Source organism: Dictyostelium discoideum (genome assembly GCF_000004695.1).
Source record: "Dictyostelium discoideum AX4 chromosome 2 chromosome, whole genome shotgun sequence".
NCBI classification, from domain to species: Eukaryota; Evosea; class Eumycetozoa; order Dictyosteliales; family Dictyosteliaceae; genus Dictyostelium; species Dictyostelium discoideum.
The window spans coordinates 7,044,385-7,066,884 of record NC_007088.5 but is presented as its reverse complement, the minus strand read 5'-3'; the positions used below and the strand labels follow the sequence as shown (position 1 = coordinate 7,066,884).

Genomic DNA, 22,500 nt, shown 5'->3' with positions numbered 1-22,500 from the left:
GTAACACAAAATGATCCATTTAGGGTTTTGGAAGATGCTCTTAACAATCCATCAAATATTCCACCTATCATTAACGATAATCCATTTCAACACAAACTCAATAATGAAATGGAACAAGAAGAAATACTCCCATTTTTAAATAATAATCCAACAGCGCCAAATTTAATGAATTGTTTGAGAAAGGATATGAATTTAAAAGAAATAGTACCACCAATACCTCAAGTGCAAATAATACCATCATATACTATACCACAATCTGGTAGTGGTATAGTAACAACTGTTAAACGTCTCAGAGGCCGTCCTCATAAGATACCAATTGTTAATAAACCTCCTTTAAAATCACATTCTAAACCATCCAAATCACCTCTCAAATCAACATCCAAATCACCTCTCAAATCAACATCCATTTCACCTTCCAATTCACCATTTAAATCACCATTTAAATCACCTTCCAAATCACCATTTAAATTACCTTCCAAATCACCATCCATTTCACCTTCCAATTCACCATTTAAATCACCTTCCAATTCACCATTTAAATCACCATTTAAATCACCTTCCAAATCACCATCAATAGGAAAAATCGTTAATGTGATACCTTCAAAAAAAGTTGCAAAAACAAAGTCAACAAGGACACAAAAATTAGAACTTGATTTGGTTGCAATTAATAGAAGGGGGTATGGGGAAATTAGAAAATAAAAACAAGTGGCCAAATCAAAAAAACAAAAAAAACACAAATCAACACAAAAAATTAAAAAAAAAAAAAAAAATTAAAAATTAAAAAAAAAAAAAATTGAAAAAAATAAAAAAAAATTACATTTGTTAAAAAAAATAAAAAAAAATAAAAAAAAATAAAACTTAAAAAAAATTGAAAAAACAAAATAAAAAAAAAAAATTGAAAAAACAAAATAAAAAAAAATTTCAAAAAAAAAGAATGATCGAAGAATTAATAGATTCGATAAAACTCTTAAGAAATTTAGCCATTGAATATGGCAATGAAGAATAGTTAGATTCAGAGGAAAATTTGACTAAATTCCTCGAAAAAGCAGCCAAAGTACTATATGTAAATAGTGGTGATGCTTTAATCGTTAAAAATTCAAATATGATGTTAGAAGCATTAGAATTAAAATCAAAACAATTTCACCAACATTGTGTAAAAACTGTAATAGAAAACGAATTATATTTGGACTTTTTTGTATACAAAGGAAAATGCAAAAACATCAAATGCACCAGAGGTAACAAAGCTAGAAAAAATTCAATTGTGTGCAGTGTTTACAGTGATATGGTAAATCAAGCAATTGAACAACTCAGGGAGTTAATAAAAATAAATTAATAAAAATAAATTAAAAAAAAAAAAATTGAAAAAAAAAAAAAATTAACAATAATAATAAATAAAATAATAATTAAAACAAAAAATAAAATTACATTTTAATAAACAAATAAAAATTGAAAAAAATTTAAAAAAAAAAAATTGAAAAAAAAAAAAAAAAAAAAAAAAAAAAAAATTAACAATAATTATAATAAAAATAAATAAAATAATAATTAAAACAAAAAATAAAATTTCAATTTAATAAACTTTATTTGTTTTTTGAAAAAAAAAAAAATTTAAGGTCAGTGATTTTTTTTTTTCACTACGCTACTGTAGTGAAATTAAATAATAAAATTCACTACGCTACTGTAGTGAAATTTTATGGAAAATTCCCTACAACATTTAATATAATTTTAAAAAATTAAAAAAAAAAATAAAACATACTGAATAACATTTTTTTAGATTGATTGAAATTTTTTTTTTTTTTTAAGTTTAATTGAACTTTTATTTTTACTTATTTCTTGAGATGATTAAATGTTAATTTTTTGAAAAAAAAAAAAAAAAAAAAAAAAACTTTATTTATACTTATTTTTTTTTTTAAATTTTTTTTTATTTTTATATTTTTTATTTTTTTTAGTAAATTTCTTCCCATTCATTTTCACTTACCAACTTTCGAAATGAGATTAAAAGACCCTTTTAAATTAAGTATAAGAATCATTAATTTGTAGCAAATTTTCTGTTTAGTGACCTACTTGGTGCATTTTTATTTTGTTTTTTGTTTTTTGTTTTTTTTTTTTTTTTTTTTTTAATATTCACCAGAAATAAATTAATAAAAAAAGATCTTTTTGATCCCCACCACCTTAGAATTTTTTTATTAACAGATTTAACTTTTAATTATTATTATTTTTTAATAGTAGATAGTTTCCCAAATTGAAAAAAAAAATAATAAAAAAATAAAAAAAAAAACAATTATCTGCCATCAAAAAATAATAATTAAACAAAAATAATAAAACAATTAAAAAAAAAGTAAAAAAATAAAATTAAAATAAAATTAAAATAAAACCTAACCCACAAAAAAAAAAGACCCAAAAAAAAAAAAAGACAATATGATTATATACATTAAAATAAAACCTAAAAATAGACCAAAAATTGATATCAAATTTAATATGATCATATATGTTTATTAATTTTTATTTATTTAAAAAAAAAAAAAAAAAAAAAAATTAAAAAAAAAAAAATAAAATAAAAAAAAAATAATTAATATTATTATTAAAATTTTTTAATTATCTGGTTTTGTTTTGTTTTTTTTTTTTTTTTTTTCTTTCTTTTTTTTTCTTTAAGAACTATTTCTTTCCTTGGATTTTTTTTTTTTTAGAAATCATCATTATCATCAATTTGTGGTTGATTATTTAAATCATCAAAAGTATTTTCAATTTTTGATAAAGATTTTGAGATGATATTAAATAAATAAGCTGGTAAATTTGAATCAACCTTTTTATATTTTCTTTGATACCTTTCTAATCTTTTTGAATCCTTTTCTAAAGGATCAATAGTGTCATCAGGTTGTTTTGCAGCTTTGAATTTTTTATTTGGATTTTGAATTAGAGTTTGTTGAATAACTTGTTGTTTTCTATCGAATTTCTTTTGAGCTTCATCTTCAAATAGTAAAGAGAATGGTTCAATCATTCTATAGACCAAGGGATATTGATAAGGAGCTATTTGAAGTAAATCAATTGCTAAGCCATAATTTGTATCTTTATAAGTTCCCATTTTTAAATTTGGATAACGTTGACTGAAATGAGTTAACAATGAGAATTTACAATTCATATTTCTACCAACTTCCAATGCTTCACCAACTGTTGAATGTCTTTTAGAGATTGCATCATTTCGTTTCTCATCTTCAAAGGTAGCTTCGTGGATTTGAACCGATGAATGTTTACCCATTTCCGATAAGAATTTACAAGGACGAGTATCACCGGAATAAGTTAATTTAAAACCGTCATTCCATTCAATGACAATGCCAAATGCGAAATTACAATGAATTACAGGCACCATTGTCACACATTTAATATCCAACGATTGACAAATTTCATAGAATTCCTCAGTCTCCTTACCAATTGTAATACCAATGAAATTCATTTGAATGATTGATGATAACTCTTTAATCCATTGAATTATTGAGTTTGGACCAATGATAACCAATGGTTTAATGGTCGAGTCAACCATTCCTAATTCTTTTGAATATTGTTGTCTCTTTTCCAATAGATTTGGTATACCTAAATGATGATCAGCATGTAAATGTGAAATCCAAATCATCTTTAAATTAACCAACTGTTTCTTAATTTCAATTGGACCAAAGAAACGATACAATTGACCAAATGTACTCTCACCTGCATCCAATAATAAATTACTACCATCTTTTAATGTTATAAAATTACCTGTTACATTTCTATATTTACTTGGAATTGATGAACCTGTACCTGTAAATAAAATCTTTGGAAAACAAACTTTATCACAATCAAGTTCAATCTCTTTAATTTTTTCATCTAATTGATTTTTAAATATTCTACCTTGTTTTGTATTTATAAATTCTTCAATAATTTCATCATTATTATTAATAATATCTTCATTATTATTATTATTATTATTACTACTACTATTATTATTTATACTATTATTTAAAAACATTGGTAAAAATTGAATTTCACCAGCATTTTGTGGTGGTCCAATTGTTATATGTGTTGCATCTTTACATGGTATAATATTTGTTGTATTTAAAATTTTTGAATTTTTTAAATCAATTGGTAATTGTTTACGTTGAATATTTTCATCATTAATTGGGAATAATTGTGGTATGAATTTTCTTAATTTTGAAATTTGAAGATCAGATGATAAACAACCTGATGATCTTTCACAATTTTCTTCATTTACAATTATATGTTTAGTACTACAACCAACACCATCACCACCAACACCACCACCAATATTTAGTGATTGATTTGTAATTGTTTCCATAAATTTAATATATTTATCATTTGTTAATACAGATTGTGGTGTAATATGATTAACTACATGAATATCTTTAAATAAATGAGTATGTGTTAATAAACTATCCAAGTAATCTAATGATGGACATCTAATAACAGCGATTTTAGTTCCTTTAACTGATGGTTGCATAACTTGATCTGGTGTAATTGTTATACCATCTTTATTCAATACTGAATTACCATCTTGTAAATGTTTATATGCAATACCTTTTGGTACACCCAATGCTTCAGCCTTCTCTGGATAAAACTTTCCTCTAAAATCTTTAGTTTTACCAATATAACATACAATTGGTTCTTGATAATTTTCAATTATTTCTTGATTAAAATTTGGCTTCTTTCCATAATATGTTAATTTTGGTAACCCAATTTCATCAATTATTGATTCTTTAATTTCATTTTCATTCTGATTATTATTATTATTTATTGATTTAAAAATTGGTAAAGTATAAAATATAAATAATTCATCTTTAATAATTTGAACTTTATTTGTATCAATTTCATGAATTTCAACATTTAATGAATATTGAAATTCTCTTGATGATGTAAATAATTTATGTAAACCTTTTGGACCATAAACTTTAATTTTAATATTATATTCTGCTAATGTTAAAAATAAACCAATTAAACCACCAATACAATCCCATGTAAGTTTAGTAATGAATAATGATTTCACTTTACCTAATGTTATATTTGGTCTACCTTTTGTAAATTTTTGAAATCCTTCACCACAATCAAAAAAATATCGATCTGAATCTGAAAATAAATAACTTGTTGTTGGTGTATCACCATTTTCACCTGTAATTTCAAAAAATGATTTCATTTTATCTTTATTTTTTTTTTTTTTTTTTCTTTATACAAATATTAATATTTGTATAATAAAAAAAAATAAAAAAAAAAAAAGTAGTGGAAATAAGTTTCGGGAAAAAAAAATGAAAAAAAAAAAAAAATGGGTTTAAGCGAAATTTAAAAAAAAAATTAAAAATAAAAAAATAAAAAATTAAGTTCAATAATTTGAATGTTAAATGAAAAACTTGAATGTTTTTATTAACAAAATCAGCAAAAATATCAATTGCTTATTTTTTTTTGACACTTTTAAAAAAAAAAAAAAAAAAAAACATGTTGATCAGATATTAAACCAAAATTATTCCAAAATAATTAGAATTATCACATTAGTTGCAAATTATTAATTTGGGAATATATATGTGAAATAAAAGAAATAATAAAAAAAGGAAATATTATTATTATTATTATTATTAACACACACACACACACACACCCCCAAACTAAAATAATAAAAAATAAAGAAATAAAAATTATTTTAATTATTTTTTTTATTATTATTATTATTATTTTATAAACATGTTTTTTTAAATTGGATTTGTTAAAGTATGATGAATATTATTTTTTAAATTTTGATCATGATTAAAGATTGACCAAAGATTTTCAAAGAATTGATTTCTAGCTTCAGGAGTTTTAGTATTATCACCTAAATAGAAATCAAAGAAACAATTTGCTAAACGTTTATCTTTAATTTCTAAAACTTGTTTATTATTGAATAAAATGATTAAAGATGGATCTAAACCATCATTCTTTATGAAATCAATTGATTCAGTTGTTGAGATCTCTTGAGTGGATTTCAAAGTTGATTTAAGTTGATTCATCAATACTTCGATTTCGTCCAATGGCATATCATATTTCTTTAATAACATAATGATTAAACTTCTTTGAAAACCGCCATAAATATGACCCCAATTCACTTTTCTAGTTGGTCTAATCTTTATTGTTACACCAATACCTTTATCTAAAATATCTTGTGCAATCTCTACTTTATTCATACAAAAATCTTCTTTACTTTGATTTGAATAATGTTCATTTAATTTATTCTTTGCATTATCTTTATTAATATAAAATCCAATTGAATAAACATTCATATCTAAAATAAAAACAAAACAAAAAATAATAATAATAATAATAATTAATATTTTCTTTTTTTTTTTAAAAAAATAAATAAATAATAATAAATAAAATACATACTTATGAATGATAGTTTTCTACTACCGATATTAACAAGATTGAATGGATATTCAGTACTTAAAATCTTTGGAAATTTAAAACCAGTTTTAATTTGAGTGATGAATTCATCATCTTCTTCAAAACATTCAACACAAAATGCAATTGATGGTATAGCTAATGAAAGTCCTCCAACTATTCCAACTGCCATAAAATCTTTAAAGTAATTTTTATTATTATTATTTTGATTATTTTGATTATTATTATTATTATTATTATTATTGTTAAAATTTTGATAATTATTTGATGATGAATAGAATCTATATGATACTCTATTATTAATAATTTGTCTTTTATTTAAAACATTTCTAAATATATTATTTGATGATTTTATCAATGAATTCATTTTTTTATTAATACAAATGTTTTTGTGTTTTGTTTTTGTATTTTTTTTTTTTTTTTATTTTTTTTTTTTTGAAATGAACAACACGAAGTTAAAAAAAAAAAAAAAAAAAAAATGAAAAAATTAAAAAATTAAAATAAAAAAAAAGTAATGAAAAATCAAGGGGTTTCATCTGCCAAGGATTAATTTAAATAAATATTTTTGTTTTTATTTTTTTTTTTATCATATTTTTTTTTTTTTTTTTTTTTTTTTTTTTTTATCTTTTTTTTTTTTTAATATAAATAATCATTAGTTTTCAGTGTGCTAGGTGCAATGGAATAATAACATTAGGTATGTGATTATCAATATTTATGTAATAATATTGTATGATTACAAATTTGTATCTAACCAAATTATCTTTACAATTAAAGGTTTATGGCAATTTGGCTCCAACTAGACATAAGAAATTAAAAAATTTAAATTTATTTGAAAAAGAAAAAGAAAAAGAAATTTAATCTGAATATTTTGACAAGTGTGGAGGTCAGATCCAACTGATAGAAAATCAACAACCAATGTTGGAATTTGAACAACTAATATCTGAATGTGAACAACGAATTTCTGAATGTGAACAACGAATTTCCGAATGTGAACAAAGAATTTCCCAATGTGAACAAAGAATTTCCCAATGTGAACAACGAGTGCTGAAAAGTGAAAAACAATTGTTGGAATGTGAACAACAATTGTTGGAATGTGAACAACGAGTGCTGAAAAGTGAACAACGATTGTTGGAATATAAACAACGATTCATCATCGCCGCCACAACAACAGCAATAACAGCAACAACAATTAGAACAAGAGGAAGATAAAAAAAATTGAATGCCAGAATACAGTTTTAATAAAAAAAAAAAAAAAAAGGTGATTTTCCAAAGGATTCCAATGATTCCTAAAAAATAATAAAAAAATCCTTTAGACTCAAACATATTTTAATATGAAAATTCTTATTTTATTTATTATTATTTTTAAAGATAAAATTTTCTTTTTAAAGTTTGAGGATTTTCAGATTCTTTATTTTCTTTTATTTCTTTTTTATTTTGTAATTGTCTTCTCTTTTTAGTTTGATTATAATGTTCAATTGTTTTTTGTTTGAGAGCTTCTAAATTTCTTTTTAATGCTTCTTGTTCAGCATCAGCTTCATTGGTGATCTTTTGTTTTTTAAGTTTTTTTTCATTTTTTTTCTTTTGTTTCTCTTCTTCCAATTTCTTTGAAGAGATTAAATTTTCATTATTGGTAGTGCTACCTTGGTTGGTTTGTTGCCATAAGTAATCTCTCTTTGAGGAATCAGTATTTTGCATAACTTTTTTATTTGTAAAATTTTTGAGAGTTGGTAATTGTGATGGTGGTCTTTCAATTTGTTCACCGAATCTGATGTTATCTTTCAACTCATCGAAATCATCTACGTTACGTTTTCTCTTCTTCTTCCCATTTTCAGTGGACTCTGATCCCCCCTCTTCTTGCTCTTTTCTTTTCTCTTCCTCTCTTTTTTCTTTCTCTAAATAATCTGAATATTTTACACCTTGTTTCTTTAATTTCTCTTTTAATTTCTTTTCATCAAAAAATTCTTTTCTTTTTTGGTAGGTTGATGTAGACTTTTTCATTTTCTTTGCAATCTCTTTATTAATTCTATCTAAATAATCTGAATGCAATTCACCTTTATATTTCTTTAAATTTGTATTCTCAATCTCTTCTTCCTCTTTTACACCCTCTGGTACATCCTCTCTTGATTGTCTATAATATAATGAATTCAATTTCTTTATATCATCTTTTAAATCTGTAACTATAACTTGTTTTTCTTTTTGTTGTTGTTTTAATTGTTTTTTATTTAATCTTTTATTATTATTATTATTTATTTTTGGTGTTGTAGTAGATGTATTAGTTGTGGTGGTAGCAGTAGTGGTTGTAGTGGTTGTAGTGGTTGTATTATTATTTTTAATTTCTTCTTGTAATTTTTTTTTTTCATCTTGTTGTTTTTTTTCAATAATTGTTCTTTGTTTTCTTTTTTCATCAATTTGTTTAACTAATTGAACACCTTCCATAAAGGTTTTTAATGATTTTGGAACTGAATTGGATTTTTTAGCTTTTACCGGTTTATCCTTTAAAGTTGCTGTTTTATCTTCAAGTGGTTTTCTTGTGCAGAATGGATCACATTGTTTAATTCTACTTTTGGCACTAATAGTCATTTTTATTAAAAATTATTATTATTATTGTTATTATTATTGAGAAAAAAATAAGAGAAAAAAAAAAAAAAAAAAAAAAAAAAAAAAAAAAAAAACGACACAAACGAAAATTTTTTATTTTATTTTTTTTTAATTTATTTTTTTATTTTTCCATTTTTTTATTTTGTTATTTTTTTTTTTTTTTTTCTTTAATGTAAATCAAAAATCCATTCTTTTTTTAATTTCTTTCTTTTTTTTTTTTTTTTGCCTGAAAAATCCATTAACCATCATAATTATATAAAAAAAAAAAAAAAAAAAAAAAGTCAACCAAGGTTTTTTTTTTTTGGATTTATCAAAATAATAATTAATAATTACCTTATTTTCAAAAGGTTTGTTTTATTTGGGTGTTTGTTTTTATTTTTAATTTTTTTGGAAAAAAAAAAAAAAAAAAAAAAAAAAAAAAAAAAACTTTACAAATTAATTTTAAGTGTATGAATAGGGTGTGTTATTTTACAAATTTAAATGTGATGTGGTAAATATTATTAAATTTTTTTTTTTTTTTTTGTTTTTTTTTTTTTAAACTTACAAAATATAATTTAATTAATTTATTATAAAAATTTATTATTATCAAAAAAGAAACCAATTTTGAAATTTTTTATTTTTTTTTTTTTTGAAAAGCGATCAACAAAACTAAAAAGCATTTTCAAAATAAAAAAAAAAAAAAATAAAAAAATTAAATTAAAAAAAAAAAGAAAAAAAAAAAGAAGTGTCGGGTGTTTGTTCTTTTTTTTTTTTTTATCTCAAGTAAAAAATAAAAAATTCCTTAAATCATTTCCACAATAATATATAAGAATCCTATATTTACGTTTATGAATATTAGTACGATAATAATTAATAATAATAATAATAAATAAATAATAAATAATAAAGTTTACAATATATAATAAATATAAAGCGGACATATTATATAATTTTACAAAAGACAACAAAAAAAAATAAAAAAATAAAATAATAATAAAAAATGGATTTCATAGTAAAAACATTTAAAGAAAATAAAGGGTTTTTTGTAGCAGTTGCTTATGGTGTTACATCAGTATCGATTACCTTTTTCAATAAAGCAGTTTTAAATTATTATGGTTTCAATTTTTCAAATTCATTAACACTTGGTCAAATGATATTTTCACTTTTTTTTTTAGTAACAATGAAAACATTTGGTTACATATCATATCCAGATTTTAATCTTGATTTATGTAAAAAGGTAATTTTTATATTTATATAAAATTTTTTTTTTTTTTACATCCTCAAATCTATTTTAAGAATTTTTTAATTTTTCATTTTATTTATTTTTTTTTTAAAAAAACTATTCTCTTTTTTTATTCTTTTATAATAATAATAATAATAATAATAATAATAATAATAATAATAATAATAATAATAATAATAATAATAATAATGATTATATATATATATAAATTAATTCTAAAAAAAAAAAAAAAAGAAAAAAAAAAAAAAAAAATTATCATAATTGGTCCTAATATATTTTTTTAACTTTATCTATATATTATAGTTAGCATCATTATCTCTTTTATTCATTTTAATGGTAATTTCAGGTTTAGCAGCATTAGCAAAGACAAATGTACCATTATTTAGCGCATTGAGAAGACTTTCAACATTGATTGTTATTGTAGGGGAAGGATTTTTATTAGGTAAAGTTACACCAACTGATGAAGTTCAATCAGTAGTTGTTATGGTTTTAGGTGCATTAATTGCTGGTTTAGGTGATGCAACATTTGATTTTGTTGGTTCAATTTATATTTTATTCAATTGTTTTGTAACTGCTGGTTATTTAATTTATATTGGTAAGTTTTTAAAAACTTTCCCTCACTCTCGCTCTATCTCTATATTAAGACACATCTAATCTAATATACTCTTTTATTATTTTTAGCAAAGAAAACAAAAGAAACACAATTAAATACATTTGGTTTAATGTTTTATTGTAATATTTTATCATTACCAGCAACTATAATCTTAACATTTATAACTGAATGGGAAGGTATTTCAACTTTTGAAGGTTATGGAAATATTGGTTTCCAAGTAAGTGTTTTTAAATTTATTATTACAATATATTATTATTATTATATTTTTTTTAGAGATTTTCTAACACAAATATAACATTAAATTATTATTATTATTATTAGTTTTGTTTCTTTATGTCATCAATTCAAGCATTTTTATTAAATTATTTCATATTTTTATGTTCAACAATGAATTCACCATTAACAACATCAATCACTGGTCAAATAAAGTCAATCCTCCAAACAATTATAGGTTTATTTATGTTTGGTGATGTTATTATAACTCCATTACTTTCATTTGGTTTAATATTTAGTACACTTGCAAGCTTTTGGTATTCTTATATCAAGTATGCCCAAACTCGTGCTCGTGCACTTGCCTCTTCAAGTTAAACAAGTTTAAAGAAATTAAAAAATAAATAAAAAAAAATAAAAAAATAAAAAAATAAAAAAATATATACACACAAAGAAATAAAAAAAAAAAAAAAAAAAAAAAAAAAAACTACAACAACATAAAATAAAAAACAAATAAGATATATATATATAAATTTATGAAAATATAAAATTATTATTATTACTTAAAGTTTATTTTTAAAATTATGGATTTAATCCATGGATTTTTTTTTTTTTTTAATCAGAATGTGGTAAATTATGAGTCATCGAAATTGTATCAGCTTGTGGAGCAGGAGCTTCAGTTTTACGATTATGTTTCAAGTGAGAACGTACTAAATGGCCAGCGGCGAGAGCACTCATAAGTGATAATTCACCAGAGAGCACAGCGGCGGCAACGACACGAGCTAATTGTTCAGAGTTTGCACCTGGACGTTCGAGATTGGCACCACGAATCTTTAAGAGATCGAGACAAGCGGATTGAGCTGGTAAATGTGTACCACCACCAACAGTACCAACTTCAATAGATGGCATAGTGACAGAGATGTAAAGATCTTTACCACCATTGATACTTTCCATGAGGGTAATACAATTTGAAGATTCAACATTTTGAGCTGGATCTTGACCAGTGGCAATGTAGAGAGCAGTGACAATGTTTGAAGCGTGAGCATTGAAACCACCAATGGAACCAGCCATAGCGGAACCAATTAAATTCTTATCAATGTTGAGTGATACTAAAGCTTCGACTGTGGTTTTAAGTACATCTCTAACGATATCACCAGAGATGACAGCTTCGGCGACTACACTCTTACCACGACCTTCTAACCAATTGATTGATGATGGTTTCTTATCAGTACAAACATTACCACTCAATGAGAGAACTTCCATCTCTGGGAAGTATTCAGTGATGACTTCGAGGGCTTTTTCAACACCTTTGCTAACCATATTCATACCCATAGCATCACCAGTGGAAGATTTGAAACGAAGGTAAACGAGTCTACCTGCAATCACAACTTTAATACTCTTTAAACGAGCGAATCTACTTGTAGAGTTGAATGCAGAGGCAACTTGATAAAAGTTCTCTTGATTTTCAATCCATTGTTTAAGTTCACCAGCACGAATGGATGATGGTAAACGACAAACTGGTGCACGAGTCATACCGCTTTGTAAGAGTACAGTTTTAGCACCACCAGATTTAGTGATGGCTTTAGCACCTCTATGAGTTGATGCAACTAAACAACCTTCAGTGGTTGCCATTGGAATTGAAACTAATTTACCATCTAAAAGGATTGGACCTGCAACACCAACTGGAATTGGAATGTAACCAATTACATTTTCACAACAGGCACCTAAAACTTTGGTGTAATCGAAATGATCAACTGGTAAGTTGGTTAATGAACCTTCAAAATCTAAATTTGATGTTGGTGGGACAACTGGTTGAATGCTTGATGGATCTTCACCGCTGGTTGCTGCTTTCTCTGCTGCTGCAACAACTGCTTGTGCGTGAAGTGCTCTTTGATGTTCCTTTTGAAGATCTCTTGCTAATAATTTTCTTCTAATGTGAACTGCTCTTTGAAAGTTATTTGGAAGTCTAGTTTCCAAATTATGTGGTTGGATTTCACCCTTGTCAACTAATGCAATAATCTCTTGGTCTTTTAAATCTTCGACATTAACACTCTTACCTTTTGGTTCTTCTTTAACACATGATTCTGGTTTATAATTGGTACTATTATTTGATCCTGTTGTAAAAAATCTTGAAATACCACTTTTATTTGTGTTTTTAATACTTTGTTTAATTAAATTTGAACCAATTCTAATCATTCTTTTATTTTAATTATTATTTTATTTTTTGTTAATTTTATTATTTGAAAGATTTATTTGACCTTTTTTTGAAATTTCTTTTATTATTATTATTACTATTATATATAAATTAATTTATTTCGTTTGTTTTTAAATTAAAAATACCTATTTTATAAAATAAATTGAAATTATTAATAAATATATTTATAAAATATTTTATTTTTATTATTTTTTTGATTTATCTTGGGGAAAAATAAAAATCACTGCCCAATTCCAAAACAATGTTTATAAAACAACTTTTTGATTAAACTAAAAAAAAAAAAAAAAAAAAAAGAAATAATAAAAAAAAAAAATTAAAAAACAGTTTATTATTACAAAGAAAAAAAAAAAAAATTAAAAAAAACCCTACTTGTTTTAAATTATATAAAAAAAATAAAATAAAACAAAACAATAATAACGAAGTTTATCCATTTTTTTTCATTATTATTAATCTTTTTTTTAAATGGAACCCCTTTTTTGAAAAAAAAAAATCTGTTTGTAAATCTAACATGGATATTTTATGAACGAGGTATAAAATGTAAATGTATTAAAATAACACTCTATTTATTTTTTTTAAACATTAATTTTTTTTTTTTTTTTTTTTTCTTTCTGTTTGTAAATTAAATAAAAAAAGGAAAAATGTTTTTAAAAAGTGATTTTCTGCAATGGTGGTTACCAAAAAAAAAAAAATATATATAAAAAGTGGGTGATAAAATATGTTTGGTATAAATTATTCTTGATTTTTTTTTTTTTTTAAAATAATCCAAAAATAAAAAAAAGTGGATTTCAACACATACTTTTTTTTTTTGAGATTAAAAATTTATATAAAAAAAAAAAAAGATGTTCAAAAACAATTTTAAAGTTGAAAATAAAGAGATAAATATATATAAATAGGTTTATTATTGTACAAAACGAAGAACAAAAAAAAAAAAAAAAAAAAAAAAAAAAAAAAATTGAATTTAATCAGTCGAGATTAACACGAAAAAAAAAATCAAAAAAAATTTTTTTGAAAAAAATTATAAAAAATTAAAAAAAATAAAATAAAAAAGTTCTGATGAAGCACTCTTGTGTTATATTTTTATTTTTATTTTTTAATTTTATTTTGTTTTCCAATTAACCATTTGTTTTATTTATTTTAGTTATTACTTTTTTATTTTATTTTCTATTTTCTATTTAATTTCATTTTTTATTTTTATTTTTTTTATTTTTTTTATTTTTTGTTATTTATAAAAAAAAAAAAAAAAAAAAAAAAAAAAAAAAATTTAAAGAAATAATAAAAATGAAATAAAAAAAACAAAGGACATGATCATGGACAAAAATCTTGATAAATATTTGTATTCAAATAATTAGAAAAAAAAAAAAAAAAAAACCCATTTTCTTTTTTTTTTTTTTTTTTTTTTTTTAATTTTTTTTATTTTTTTTTTATTTTTTTTTTTATTATTTTTTTTTTTATTTTAATTTGTGAAAAAAAAAAATCACTTATTGATCAATTTTTTTTTTTTTTCAAAATTCTTATCAAAAATTTCCACTCCTATTACCCAAAGAGAATTTATTAATTAAAAACAAATAATAAAAAAAAAAAAATGTCAGAAGAAGATTATTTTGAAGATGAAGTTCTTTTCACTGCAGCAAAAAAGTAATTTATTTTTATAAAACTTTATTTTTTTACCTTTTTTTTAAAGTTAATTTATTAATTCAAAAAAAAAAAAAAAAAAAAAAAAAAAAAAAAAAAAAAAAAAAATTATTTAGAAATTATATAAGTATGTTTGAAGAATTTTTTGAACAAAGAAAACAAAAGAATCAATTTGATGCCAATATTGTTGATGCATTAGGAAATACACCATTACATTATAGTGCAACATTTGGACATATTGATGTTTCCAAACGCTTATTAGAAACAGGTGCAAATACAAATATTCAAAATAAAGCAGGTGAAACACCACTTCACAAAGCAGTTTGGTATGACCGTATCCCAATGTTTGAATTATTAATTGAAAATGGTGCTAATCCAACCATCACAAATAATCAAAAACAAACTGTCACTCATTTAGCAAAATCATCAACAATGAAAGATTTAATTAAACAAGCTACCTTGGCTGCAACTATCAACAAAGAAGATTTCGCTGATGATGACGACGATGAAGAAGATGAAGATGAAGCCGCATCCAAAAAACCTTATAAACCAACAGCTCATGATCATAGTGATATGGTTGCTGATGACGATGATGAATAAAAAAAAACAAAACAAAACAAAACAAAAAAAAAAAAAATCAATAATTGAATATTTTTGGTTTTCCAAAAAAAAAAAAAAAAAAAAAAAAAAATCCAGAAAAAAAAAAAAAATCCAAAAAAAGAAAAACTCAAATAATTGTCAAAAAAAAAAAAAAAAAAAAATACAAAAGAGATAAAAAATCTTAAAAAAAAAAAAAAAAAAAAAATTATTTATATATATTTATTTATAATCTCTCAACTGTAATTTAATAATAAATAAAAAAAAAACAATTTGTTGTATAATAATTTTCCTTTTTTTTTTATTTTTTTATTTTTTTTTTTATATTTTTTTTTTCCTTTTGACATTATTTGAAAAATATAGGTAAACGAACCATATGAATTTCTTTTAATATAATCCACAATCACTTTTATTTTTTTTTATTTTTTTTGAACTAAAAAATAATCAAAAAAAAAAAAAAAAAAAAAAAAAATGAAAAAAAAAATTGGGTGACCATTTTTTCAAATAATTCTCCTGAGCCATCAGAAAGTTTTTTATTTTTCCAATTTTTTTTTTTTTTTTTTTTTTTTTTTTTTTTTTTTCAATAATGGAAAAAAAAAATTGATATTATTTATTGTATATATATATATTTATATAAAATAAATAAACAATAATTTTATTTATTTATTCATTTGTTTCATTTTTAAATAGTTAAAAATTGAAAAAAAAAAAAAAAAAAAAAAAAACCCTTGTATTTTTAATTTATTTATTTATTACATTATTGAAAAAAAAAAAAAAAAAAAAAAATTTAAAAAGAAAAAACCTTTTTAAAAAAAAAAAAAAAGAAAAAAAAAGAAAAAAAAAGAAAATGGCACAACAAAAACCAGAATGGGGAAATCAAATGAAAAATGAAGGTTTAGATGATATGACATTATTATCAAAAGTTTCCAATGATCAAATTTTAGATAATTTAAAGAAAAGATTTGAAAAGGATATTATTTATACAAATATTGGTGATGTATTAATTTCAGTGAATCCATTTAAATTTATAGATGGAATGTATTCAGATGAAGTTTTACAAGAGTATATTGGTAAATCACGTATTGAATTACCACCACATGTATTTGCAGTTGCAGAACAAACCTACAGAAGTATGATCAACGAAAAGGAGAATCAATGTGTCATTATTTCAGGTGAATCAGGTGCAGGTAAAACTGAAGCAGCAAAAAAGATTATGCAATATATTGCAGATGTTAGTGGTGAAAGAGGTAGTTCATCAAATCAAAAGGTAGAACATGTTAAATCAATCATTTTAGAGACTAATCCATTGTTGGAAGCATTTGGTAATGCTAAAACTCTTCGTAATAATAATTCTTCACGTTTCGGTAAATACTTTGAAATTCAATTCAATCAAAAAAATGAACCAGAGGGTGGTAAAATCACAAATTACCTCTTGGAGAAATCTCGTGTAGTTTTCCAATTGAAGGGTGAACGTAATTTCCACATTTTCTATCAATTCTGTAGAGGTGCAACTCCACAAGAACAACAAGAGTTTGGTATCTATGGTCCAGAGAATTTCGCTTATCTAACCAAAGGTGATACTTTAGATATTGATGGTGTTGATGATGTTGAAGAATTTGCTCTCACTCGTAATGCTATGAATGTTATTGGTATTCCAGCAAATGAACAAAAACAAATCTTCAAATTATTAGCTGCTATCCTTTGGATTGGTAATATTGATTTTAAAGAACAAGCTGGTGATAAAGTTACAATTGCTGATACATCTGGTAAATTTTAATAATTATATAAAAATATAGATATACCTAAGTATAAAAATAATAATAATTTATAAAATATTAACTTTTTTTTTATTTTTTTTTTTATTTATTATATATTAGTATTGGATTTTGTATCACAATTATTAGATGTACCAAGTCATTTTTTAAAAACAGCATTAGAATTTAGACAAATGGAAACTAGACATGGTAATCAAAGAGGTACACAATATAATGTACCATTGAATAAGACACAAGCAATTGCAGGTAGAGATGCATTAGCAAAAGCAATTTATGATCGTTTATTCAATTGGTTAGTTGATCGTATCAATAAGGAGATGGATAATCCACAAAAAGGTTTAATGATTGGTGTATTGGATATTTATGGATTTGAAGTTTTCGATAGAAATGGATTTGAACAATTTTGTATCAACTATGTCAATGAAAAGTTACAACAAATCTTCATCGAGTTTACATTAAAGATGGAACAAGAAGAGTATGTTCGTGAAGGTATTAAATGGGAGCCAATTCCATTCTTTGATAATAAGATTGTATGTGAATTGATTGAAGGTAAGAATCCACCAGGTATTTTCAGTATTTTAGATGATGTTTGTCGTGCAGTTCATTCACAAGCCGAAGGTGCCGATCAAAAGTTACTTCAATCCATTGCCGTTTGTAAATCAAATCCACATTTCGATACTCGTGGTAATGCATTCTGTGTTAAACATTATGCAGGTGATGTAGTTTATGAAGGTCCAGGTATGATTGAAAAGAATAAAGATACTCTTCTCAAAGATCATTTGGAGATTCTTCAAATGTCAGCAAACAATTTCTTGGTTGGTCTTTTCCCAGATGTCATCGATACCGACTCTAAAAAGTTACCATCAACAGCTGGTTTCAAAATTAAATCACAAGCAGCAGAATTGGTTGCCACTTTAATGAAATCAACACCTCACTACATTAGAACCATCAAACCAAATGATCTTAAAAAACCAAATATTTTAGAAGGTGGTCGTGTACTTCATCAAGTTAAATATTTGGGTCTATTGGATAACATTAAAGTTAGAAGAGCAGGTTTTGCCTACAGAGCAACCTTTGATAGATTCTTCCAAAGATATTATCTCCTCTCTGATAAAACTTGTTACGCTGGTAATAACATTTGGAAAGGTGATGCTCTCTCTGCGTGCCGTGCCATTTTAGCCTCACAAAATGTTGATAACACTCAATATCAAATCGGTAAAACCAAGATATTCATTCGTTATCCAGAGATGTTATTCTCTCTCGAAGAAACTCGTGAACGTTATTGGCATGATATGGCAAGTCGTATCAAGAATGCCTATAGAAACTATAAAGCTTTCCAATTCGAATGTTCCAATCGTATCAAGAATGCCTTTAGAAATTATAAACTCTATCGTCAACGTTGTGCTCAAACCATTCAAGGTTACTTTAGAGCTTGGAAACAAGCTTCTCCTTTCTTTGATCTTCGTATGCAAAATGAACAATTATTCCAAGGTCGTAAAGAGAGAAATCGTTTCTCTATGATTAGCGTTAGAAAATACTTTGGTGACTATTTAGACGTTCGTTCACAATCTTATTTCTTGGATGCAATGGCAGAGGGTCGTAATGAAGATGTTATCTTTTCTTCAAAATCTCAAGTCATGGTACACCCAATTTTATCCGCTAATAAATTATCACCAAGATTCCTCATTGTAACTAAACAAGCCATCTATTTAATTAAATTGAAACAAAAGAAGAATTTAGCTACCTATCTATTGGATAGACGTGTTCCATTGGCTGAGGTAACCTCTTTTTCTCTCTCTTCATTAGCTGATAATTTACTTGTAATTCATACATCAACTCAATTCGATGTCGCAGTGACAACTGAGTTTAAGACTGAATTGGTTGCATTAATCAACAAACAAAAAGGTACAACTTTGGCTGTTAATTTCGGTCAATCAATTCAATACTTTAAAAAGAAGGGTAGTAATAATACCGTTACCTTTTTAAAGGATGAAATGCATAAAGAAATCTTCCTCAAAAAGAATCAATTCCATATTGCTTCAGGTTTACCAGCTTCAACTACCGTTGCCAAAGTTAGAAAAAATCCAAGTCAAGTTTCAACTCCTTCAAAACCAATTGCTAAACCAGTCGCTAAACCAATGGTAGCTAAACCATCTGGTGGTTCTGTAATTATGAAGAAACCAGCACCAGCTGCTCCACCATCAGGTCCACCAGTCATGAAAAAACCAGCACCAACTGCTCCAGGTGGCGCTCCAATGATGAAAAAACCAGCACCAGCTCCAGGTGGTGCTCCAATGATGAAAAAACCAGCACCAGTTCCAGGTGGTCCAGCTCCAGGTGGTTCTGCAATTATGAAACCAGCAGGCGGAGTTTCTAAACCATTACCATCACCAACTGGTGCCCCAATGATGAAGAAACCAGCTCCAACCGCTCCAGGTGGTCCAGCTCCAGCAGGTGCACCAACTCCAATGATGAAAAAACCAGCAGGTCAACCAATGATGAAACCAATCGCAAAACCACAACCAACTCCAATGAAGAAACCAGCAGCTCCACCACCTCAACAATATATCGCTCTTTACGAGTACGACGCTATGCAACCAGATGAATTAACTTTCAAAGAAAATGATGTCATCAATTTAATTAAAAAAGTAGATGCTGATTGGTGGCAAGGTGAATTAGTTAGAACTAAACAAATTGGTATGTTACCTTCAAATTATGTTCAACAAATTTAAAATCAAATAAAATTATTAGGAAAAAAAAAAAAAAAAAAAAAAAAATAAATTAATAAAAAAAAAAAAAAAACCATTGTAATTCATAATAAATAAATAAAATATATACATATATATAAATTCGATTATTTTTATTGTAATTTAAAGTCGCCCAAGATTTATTATTTGTTTTTAATTATTTAAATATATTTAACAAGATTTTAATAATTTATAAAATTTGGTCTTGTAAAATATGATGATGTACTCTTTAAAGTAATTATATTATTGGTATTTTCTATTGAATGATTATTATTTAATTCAATATTGGTCTTTTTATTTGATGTGATATTAATTTTTTTTGAGATTGTTATAATAGATTCTAAAAAAAAAAAAAATAAAAAAAAATTAATAACTTTATTTTATCTAATATTATCTTTCATTATATTTTAATACCTACTAAATAACATTTTTATTTATATTTTCAAATTTTAGATTTGTTTAATAGTTTCGTTTTTTTTTTTAGTTTTTTCTAATTGTTTTGTTTTATTTTAATATAATTAAAAAAACTATTTATACTTTTTTTTTTTTTATTTTTTTTTTATTTTTTTTAATTCGATTAATTTTAAATTATTTGATTTTTTTAAAACACCATAACCACTTTACTTTTTTGTACATATATATATAAAACTGGTGAAATCATATATAACAGTAAAAAAATTGAATAAAAAATTGTTGTCGCCATACAGAATTAACTTTTTAGTGAAGAAAAGATATATGTTTTCAACACCCCACTTTTAAAAGAAGAGATTTGAAATAATTTTTTCTAAAAATAGTTTCTTTCAAAACTATATTATATCAAATCATTAAAGGTAATTTCATTTTATACCTTTTTAATTTATAATTCAATTAAAAAATGTTAAATTGGTTTTTTTTTTTATCTTATTTATGTACTTATTTTTAGGAATCGTATAATGTTATTATTTTTTTATTTTTTTTATTATTTTTATTATTTTTATATTACCATTATATTGTTAAAAATAAATCACCACATTAATCACATTTATATTTGAAATTAATAAAAAAATCAACATAGTAAATGTTTGTTAATAAATAATTAATATTATTCGTTTGATTGTTTTTTATTTTTAATTTTAAAATTTATTTTTATTTATTTTTATTTATTTTTATTTATTTTTATTATCACCAACACATACCACACCAAATAAAAAAAGAGTAATAATTTGAACAACCTTAGAAACTGAATAATTTATTTTTACAATGGTAATTTTAATTCTATTTTTAAAATTTAGAAGTGTCTTTTAATATCAGGATAGGACTAAAAAATTTTTTTTTATTAAATTGTTTTTAAAACTAGTAATTGTTGTCAACACAATTAATTTACAAAATTTTTTAAAACTTTTATATGTTGTTTTTAAATGATTTGCAATTAAAATAAAAATGTATAAATTAATTTTTTTTTGGTAAAATTTAATTATCATTCTCAACAAAGTTACTAAAAATAAAATATTAAAAAATAAACTTTACCATAAATTTATAAAACTAAAAATGTTACTTAGTAAGTTTTTCAATATTAATTTTTTTAATTTTATTTATTGTTTATTAATAGTTAATTAACTTTATTATTTTCAAAATTAATTTTAGATTCATTGTGTTTTTTAGAATATAAAATTAATTCAACAACCTCTCTTTTATACCTAAATGAAAATAAAAAAAAAATTATTCCAAACTCAAATAGTATTTCAAGTAAAAACTCAACATCTTCTTTTTTTACAAGACCAAATTTTGTTAATTTTTAATCAGTATTTTAAAAAAAAAAAATAAAATCGAATGATAAATTGTATATATAAAAAAAATAATTATTCCTATCAGTTTTTTTTATTTTTTTTTTTATTAATATTTTTTTAATGAGGAATATATGAATTAAACATGTATAAAAGAATGGGAATGTTTATGTAAACAAACAATTTAAAAGAATTTTAGTTCCCTAATCAATTAAAAAATCTCAATTAAACAAAACACCACCAACAACACACAAAAAATATTAATAACAAATATTTTTTAAAAAATAAACACAGGTTATTTCAGGCTATTCAATTTAATTTTTTCCATTTGCCATTAATTGGTGAATTGAAAATTATTGATCAAGAAGTAATAGGGAAAGTATTCAACAGAAGATTAAAAAAAATGAAATTGGTTAATTTCAAAAAAAGTGTATTTTAATTTAAAAAGTATTTTTTATTTTTTTATAAATTTAATTCGGTTATTTAATTTACTAAAAATGTCGCCCAAAGAATTTAATTTTTAAAAAAAGTTCGTACATTAATTATTTTTTTTTTCTTTTTTTAATAATTTACAAAGTTTGGTCTTGTAAAAAAAGATGATGTACTCTTCATAACAATTGTATCATTTGATTGGTTGGATGGGTTATTTAAATTATCTGAGATCAATGAATCACATTTTGAAGATGATTTTAATGAAAATGAAATTAATGATTCTAAATAATT

General features: G+C 23.3%; 13 protein-coding genes across 13 annotated transcripts in view; 7 read left to right on the top strand and 6 right to left on the bottom strand.

Annotated features, from left to right (window-relative positions):
- Positions 1–699, top strand: part of DDB_G0276645 (hypothetical protein) — a gene marked incomplete at both ends in the record, with an annotated part of 1,925 nt that extends 1,226 nt beyond the window's left edge. Inside the window, one exon of the mRNA XM_637959.1 lies at positions 1–699. This exon is cut by the window's left edge and continues 318 nt beyond it. Within this exon, the coding sequence (XP_643051.1) occupies positions 1–699 (699 nt within the window).
- A 403-nt stretch (positions 700–1,102) lies between these two features.
- DDB_G0276647 (hypothetical protein) lies at positions 1,103–1,333 on the top strand (the record flags this gene model as incomplete). The annotated part of the gene is made up of 1 exon (XM_637960.1): positions 1,103–1,333. One exon carries the CDS (start codon positions 1,103–1,105, stop codon positions 1,331–1,333), a length of 231 nt encoding a protein of 76 aa, XP_643052.1.
- A 1,347-nt stretch (positions 1,334–2,680) lies between these two features.
- Positions 2,681–5,176, bottom strand: DDB_G0276633 (hypothetical protein; the record flags this gene model as incomplete). The annotated part of the gene is made up of 1 exon (XM_637961.1): positions 2,681–5,176. One exon carries the CDS (start codon positions 5,174–5,176, stop codon positions 2,681–2,683), a length of 2,496 nt encoding a protein of 831 aa, XP_643053.1.
- A 547-nt stretch (positions 5,177–5,723) lies between these two features.
- On the bottom strand, positions 5,724–6,772 carry DDB_G0276631 (hypothetical protein; the record flags this gene model as incomplete). The annotated part of the gene is made up of 2 exons (XM_637962.1): positions 5,724–6,289; positions 6,391–6,772. 2 exons carry the CDS (start codon positions 6,770–6,772, stop codon positions 5,724–5,726), a joined length of 948 nt encoding a protein of 315 aa, XP_643054.1.
- Positions 6,773–7,134: 362 nt separating this feature from the next.
- Positions 7,135–7,263, top strand: DDB_G0276629 (hypothetical protein; the record flags this gene model as incomplete). The annotated part of the gene is made up of 1 exon (XM_637963.1): positions 7,135–7,263. The coding sequence occupies one exon, from the start codon at positions 7,135–7,137 to the stop codon at positions 7,261–7,263; it is 129 nt and encodes a 42-aa protein (XP_643055.1).
- Positions 7,264–7,767: 504 nt separating this feature from the next.
- DDB_G0276627 (hypothetical protein) lies at positions 7,768–8,985 on the bottom strand (the record flags this gene model as incomplete). The annotated part of the gene is made up of 1 exon (XM_637964.1): positions 7,768–8,985. The coding sequence occupies one exon, from the start codon at positions 8,983–8,985 to the stop codon at positions 7,768–7,770; it is 1,218 nt and encodes a 405-aa protein (XP_643056.1).
- Positions 8,986–9,982: 997 nt separating this feature from the next.
- DDB_G0276625 (hypothetical protein) lies at positions 9,983–11,426 on the top strand (the record flags this gene model as incomplete). The annotated part of the gene is made up of 4 exons (XM_637965.1): positions 9,983–10,219; positions 10,529–10,820; positions 10,907–11,055; positions 11,160–11,426. 4 exons carry the CDS (start codon positions 9,983–9,985, stop codon positions 11,424–11,426), a joined length of 945 nt encoding a protein of 314 aa, XP_643057.1.
- A 237-nt stretch (positions 11,427–11,663) lies between these two features.
- Positions 11,664–13,244, bottom strand: hmgB (hydroxymethylglutaryl CoA reductase; the record flags this gene model as incomplete). The annotated part of the gene is made up of 1 exon (XM_637966.1): positions 11,664–13,244. One exon carries the CDS (start codon positions 13,242–13,244, stop codon positions 11,664–11,666), a length of 1,581 nt encoding a protein of 526 aa, XP_643058.1.
- A 1,601-nt stretch (positions 13,245–14,845) lies between these two features.
- DDB_G0276623 (hypothetical protein) lies at positions 14,846–15,495 on the top strand (the record flags this gene model as incomplete). Its single annotated transcript, XM_637967.1, has 2 exons — positions 14,846–14,898; positions 15,012–15,495. The coding sequence occupies 2 exons, from the start codon at positions 14,846–14,848 to the stop codon at positions 15,493–15,495; spliced, it is 537 nt and encodes a 178-aa protein (XP_643059.1).
- Positions 15,496–16,339: 844 nt separating this feature from the next.
- On the top strand, positions 16,340–19,999 carry myoC (myosin IC; the record flags this gene model as incomplete). Its single annotated transcript, XM_637968.1, has 2 exons — positions 16,340–17,258; positions 17,370–19,999. 2 exons carry the CDS (start codon positions 16,340–16,342, stop codon positions 19,997–19,999), a joined length of 3,549 nt encoding a protein of 1,182 aa, XP_643060.1.
- Positions 20,000–20,196: 197 nt separating this feature from the next.
- DDB_G0276621 (hypothetical protein) lies at positions 20,197–20,442 on the bottom strand (the record flags this gene model as incomplete). The annotated part of the gene is made up of 2 exons (XM_637969.1): positions 20,197–20,354; positions 20,433–20,442. The coding sequence occupies 2 exons, from the start codon at positions 20,440–20,442 to the stop codon at positions 20,197–20,199; spliced, it is 168 nt and encodes a 55-aa protein (XP_643061.1).
- A 1,099-nt stretch (positions 20,443–21,541) lies between these two features.
- On the top strand, positions 21,542–21,792 carry DDB_G0276619 (hypothetical protein; the record flags this gene model as incomplete). The annotated part of the gene is made up of 2 exons (XM_637970.1): positions 21,542–21,551; positions 21,638–21,792. The coding sequence occupies 2 exons, from the start codon at positions 21,542–21,544 to the stop codon at positions 21,790–21,792; spliced, it is 165 nt and encodes a 54-aa protein (XP_643062.1).
- A 546-nt stretch (positions 21,793–22,338) lies between these two features.
- On the bottom strand, positions 22,339–22,500 carry DDB_G0276649 (hypothetical protein; the record flags this gene model as incomplete). Its single annotated transcript, XM_637971.1, has 1 exon — positions 22,339–22,500. A coding segment is annotated over one exon (162 nt), but the record flags the coding sequence as incomplete, so codon positions are not given.